The 5,558-nt window shown below is 38.2% G+C and overlaps 1 protein-coding gene across 2 annotated transcripts; it reads left to right on the top strand.

The window, feature by feature from the left end:
• Positions 1-1,034: 1,034 nt before the first annotated feature.
• Positions 1,035-4,981, top strand: LOC109010854 (G-type lectin S-receptor-like serine/threonine-protein kinase At5g24080). Of its 2 annotated transcripts, none has more exons than XM_018991788.2 (5): positions 1,035-1,296; positions 1,920-3,274; positions 3,400-3,580; positions 3,876-4,329; positions 4,537-4,981. In XM_018991788.2, exons 1-5 carry the CDS (start codon positions 1,049-1,051, stop codon positions 4,879-4,881), a joined length of 2,583 nt encoding a protein of 860 aa, XP_018847333.1. In that variant the 5' UTR covers positions 1,035-1,048; the 3' UTR covers positions 4,882-4,981. The 2 variants fall into 2 exon arrangements, with proteins under 2 accessions (XP_018847333.1, XP_018847334.1); XM_018991789.2 differs by having other exon boundaries at positions 1,186-1,296; positions 1,855-3,274.
• The last annotated feature ends 577 nt before the right edge of the window (positions 4,982-5,558 follow it).

Genomic DNA, 5,558 nt, shown 5'->3' with positions numbered 1-5,558 from the left:
ATTCCCTACGTATGATTGCGGTATTAGGTCGCACATTGGCATTAACATAAAAAAAAATATATATATATATATATATTTACTGTTCATGAGCATACTGTTGATGAACATTAATAGGATATGCGGAAAAAAAAAAAAAAAAAAACAGCGGATTTACTGCTCATTACTGTTGATGAACAGTACACATATAATTAAAAATTCAAAATAATTAGATAGTTTTTTTCTCTTAAAAATATTCAGTAAAATTTCAACATTTATTTAATGATGAAAAATTAGTATTTTATAAATTAAAATTGATTTTTAGTATATGATATAATAAACAGTAATAGGATATGCAATAAAAACATACGAAGAAAAAAAAAACATCTTCTTTATTGTTCATTTAAAACTCAAAAATCAATATTTTTTTTCATTTTTTCTTTATAATTCCTTTCTCTCATTCTCTACGCACGATTGCGGTATTACGTCGCACATTGGCATTTTCTACGCATGATTGCAGCACCAAAGGTATTATTTGTTACTGTTTATCATACTGTTGATGTACAATAATAGAATATGCGAAGAAGAAAAAAAAAAAAAACAAACAAACAAACAGTATACAGTAATAGGCAGATATTCCAATCTCCGGCCATAAAGTGATGCCTGTTTGTACAAAGTCGTGAGTCTCCACCATACGAAAGTGTGAATATCTGAATATCGATCATGCAAATAATTTAGCAGAGAACGTCATGTGGCCTTTCGGCTCCTCACTCACCCATACTCCATAGTCCATTAATTTGAAGACCACAGATCAATAAACACGTGCCACAACAAAGAAATTCCAATTATCTCTCTCAGCCGACCAATACTTAGATGCCACTTTTTTCAATGTTTAGCTCACCCACCTCTGTACACGTGTTATAATTCAGTATCCATACTTCTTAGTTCTTTCCGGCCCACACCAACTCTTGCTCCTCTTATTTCATTATCTTTTGCCCATACAAAAGACATATATAGCTATATAGATATCGATACCACTGCAGGCAAGTACGACCTTTGGCTATTAGATATCATGACCATGGCTTCTTTTTCTTCTTCTTTGATCATGTTCTACTTGTTTCTAGCTAGTTTTGGTGCTTGCATGGCTAGCCAGATTGGTTTGGGTTCAAGGCTGCTGGCTAGTCAGAATCAAAGCTGGGTTTCCGATAATGGCACGTTCGTTTTTGGGTTTACTCCGGCCGATGGACGTGATGATCGACTTCAAGTTGGTATTTGGTTTGCGGAGCTTCCGGGAGATCGAACATTAGTTTGGTCAGCTAGGTACGTAACTTAGTTCAAACACCACACTAAATCGGGTACTGTTTTTTTTTCTTTGTGCATGTACGTAAGCCTAGTATTGGCTTAGTTAATGATCTTAATTATATCGATCCCACTGTCGTCCTAAAACCGCAATGCTCACCTATTATACTATATTTTTATTCTAAAGCATGCAGTAGTACTAGAAGAAATAAATGTCTATTATAAACAGTATGATGTTGCACATGATGATCAAAAACCAATAGTCGTATGGCCGGCCAAAGTAATTTACTTTTTCTCACTATATTAAAAGCTCTCAATCCCTTTTTCCACTAAAATAAAGTTTATTAAAAGACTTCTCAGCAGTCTTTAACGTAATAAATTAATTAGTCTTATAACGATCACTGGCTTTTGCTTTGCATTAACTAAGAAAGCAAGTATCCTCCGACAATTTTGTGTTGCACGCTCTATGAATATGTATCATAGAGTGTAGTGGGCATGGTTAATTACTGGCTATGTAACGTGAAAAGAAAAGTTCACAATCCAATTCTCCATCACTAGTCTTTACTAAGGCTTTCGCAGGTAATATGATCCCATGATCAGTACTTAAGCAACAAATTTCATTTTCTGATCTCAATCCAATATAGAAATTCTCCGGTCACCAACAAAGCAATCCTGGAGTTCGACATCACCGGAAACCTTGTCCTCTTTGATGGGGACACCACCGTCTGGATGTCCAACAGTACCTCTGGTGCCCGCATAGAATATGCAGTCATGTCAGAGTCCGGCAACTTCATCATATTCGGCACAGACAACCGCATTGTATGGCAGAGTTTTTCACACCCATCTGATACTCTCCTTCCAAACCAACCGTTTACAGTTTCACTAGAGCTAACAACGTCTAAGTCAGCCTCACATGGTGGCTATTACACCCTCAAAATGCTTCAACAACCCACTTCACTAAGCCTTGCTCTGACCTACAATTTGCCGGAAAGTTTTGACCACCTGCCAGAATCTTACAGCAACTATTCCTATTGGCAAGGACCCGATATATCAAATGTGACAGGGGACGTTGTTGCAGTTTTAGATGAAGCCGGAAGTTTTGGGATTGTTTACGGGGACTCATCGGATGGTGCTGTGTATGTGTACAAGAATGATGGTGATTATGGAGGATTGTCGGCAGCCTCAAACCGATCCACCAGGTTGGCGGTTCTTCGAAGATTGACTCTCGAGACTAATGGAAACATACGTTTGTATAGATGGGATGATGACGTAAATGGCTCGCGTCAATGGGTGTCAGAATGGGCTGCAGTTTCGAACCCTTGTGATATTTCTGGGATTTGTGGCAATGGAATATGTAATTTGGATAGGAGCAAGACTAATGCTTCTTGTACGTGTTTACCGGGTACTTCTAAGGTAGATGGTGGTATTCAGTGCATGGAGAACTCGTCCTTGATCGGAAAATGTGGTTCTCGGCGTGAAAACCTGACTTCCCAGTTTAAGATTTCAATGGTGCAGCAAACCAATTATTATTATTCTGATTTCTCAGTGATAGCAAATTATAGTGATGTTCCAACGGTGTCAAAGTGTGGGGATGCGTGTTTATCAGATTGTGAGTGCGTTGCTTCCCTATATGGTCTTGATGACGAGAAGCCTTACTGTTGGGTATTGAGGAGCTTGGACTTTGGCGGGTTTGAGGACCCCGGCTCTACACTGTTCGTGAAAGTTAGTTCCAATGGTTCGAACACACCAGAAAGCAATTCTGCAGGTTCCTCCGATGGATCCGGGAATGTGAGAGAGAAGGTTTTGGTTATTCCTATTGTTCTTAGCATGACATTACTCATTGGGCTACTTTGTTTGTTATTGTACTATAATATTAATAGAAGAAGAGCTTTAAAGAGAGCCATGGATAATTCCTTGATCTTTGAAGGTGCTCCATTGAATTTTAGCTACCGTAATTTACAAATCCGGACATGGAATTTTAGCCAGTTGCTTGGAACAGGTAAGCACAGGAATAGAATACTATGCAAATGTTTATGAGCAGAGAAAATTAATGAAATTAGAGAATCCGTACTAACTATAAAGTTCATTGTTTATACTAATACCAATGTAAAATTTCTTTTACAGGAGGATTTGGAAGTGTATATAAAGGAAGCCTAGCTGACGGGACTCTGGTTGCAGTTAAGAAATTAGAGAGGGTGTTGCCTCATGGAGAGAAGGAGTTTGTAACCGAAGTGAACACTATTGGCTCCATGCATCACATGAACTTGGTTCGGCTCTGTGGGTACTGCTCTGAGGGATCACACCGGTGAGTACTATTCTTCTCTACCAATCATTTGTCGTTACAGCCATGCTAGATACAAGCCCCCGGCCTGGCACAAGGATTAATTCTTTTCGTTACATTTTGATGTATATAGCATCTAAAATTGTCCACTTGCTAGTACATACATACCAATTTTTTGAGCAGTATAAATAGTATGGTTTAGAGCTTTAGTGTATATTTTTTAGATTTTACATTTTGATCACCTGACATTTTAAGATCTAAGTTATTTGAAGTTGAAGCTGTTGTGATTACTTTGGTTTGACACTGTGGTCTTTGGCAGGCTTCTAGTTTATGAGTTCATGAAAAATGGGTCATTGGACAAATGGATATTCCCTTCACATCATTACAGAGACAGGCTACTGGATTGGTCAACTCGCTTCCATATAGCTGTTGCTACTGCCCAAGGGATTGCATATTTTCATGAGCAGTGTAGAAATCGAATAATACACTGTGACATCAAGCCAGAAAATATATTGCTGGATGAGAATTTCTGTCCCAAAGTGTCTGATTTTGGACTAGCAAAGTTAATGGGAAGAGAGCACTCACAGGTTGTCACTATGGTTAGAGGAACAAGAGGATACTTGGCTCCAGAGTGGGTTAGTAACCGCCCTATAACTGTAAAGGCTGATGTTTATAGTTATGGAATGCTTCTCTTGGAGATTGTTGGGGGGAGGAGAAATCTTGACATGTCCTTCGATGCTGAGGACTTCTTCTACCCCGGCTGGGCTTTCAAGGTATATTCTAATATCCTACTCAACTTATTAGATAAATACAGTGCTTTAAGATTTTTCAGATAAAACCACTTTTTAGATTAAGGTTTTATCATGTTTTGATTGAAGATTTTCTTGAAGTGGCAATTTTGCTTGTTATTGCATCTAACGCGCAAGATGATTGTTGTGTGCTGATTATTGACCATTACAATATTGTCAAATCATATTTAGGAGATGACAAGTGGGACACCAATTAAAGTTGCAGATAGGCGACTAGAAGGAGCAGTGGAAGAAGAAGAGCTGGTGAGAGCTCTGAAAGTGGCATTATGGTGCATTCAGGATGAGGTCTTTACGAGACCTTCAATGGGGGAAGTGGTGAAGATGTTGGAAGGATCAATGAACATAAACATGCCGCCAATGCCACAGACGGTTCTGGAGCTGATCGAGGAAGGTCTGGATCATGTATACAAAGCAATGAAGAGAGATCAGTTCAATCACTTTAGCTCCTTCACAATCAATAGTCATCCCTCATCGTCTCGTGCTACATGTAGTTATTCCACAATGTCACCCAGATAACGAATGTATATCAGTACACATTTTTTGATGGAGGAGGTGTAGCCAGAAATTACACCATCATATCATGTATAAATACTTTGATGAGTACCCAAGCATGACACCTCCATCCTCCATATATATATAAATATATATATATATATATATATATATATATATATATAGCCAGATTATTAATTGAAAGAACAACGTATTGAGGTGCGGTTAGCTGCACGAATTAAAAGCCACTTGCAGCGTGCATGAGGTGCAGCAGGCAGCAGTACTCCTAATTAAAAAGAAAAAATCTTGCATGGTGCAGGAATATATAGCTGAAGTCCACTACTTCAAGGTTAGCCAAATTTCTTCTTGGGCCATACTTTCATTGTGGACCTGACCGTGGCTGTAAAATTGAACCCCAAAATGGTCAAAGTCCTCCAGTAAGCTTGAGGGGAAAGGTCAATGTGGAGCAGCAGTCAAGTACACCCGAGTACTCCTTGCCAATGTTTTGAATACCGTACCGGATGGCGTACTGGTCAAGACACTGGAACGAAATATTTCAATACCGATACCGTTTCGTGTACCGTTTCGGAATAGTCGATATATGAATAAATTATATATATAAATATATATAACAATTATATTCTAAAATAATAGTTTATATATGAATAAATTATATATAAATACATACATACATATAAATT

The sequence above is a fragment of the Juglans regia genome, chromosome 13 (assembly GCF_001411555.2).
Source record: "Juglans regia cultivar Chandler chromosome 13, Walnut 2.0, whole genome shotgun sequence".
Classification (NCBI taxonomy): domain Eukaryota; kingdom Viridiplantae; phylum Streptophyta; class Magnoliopsida; order Fagales; family Juglandaceae; genus Juglans; species Juglans regia.
The sequence above is the reverse complement of the archived record's forward strand: the minus strand, read 5'-3'. Positions and strand labels throughout refer to the sequence as shown.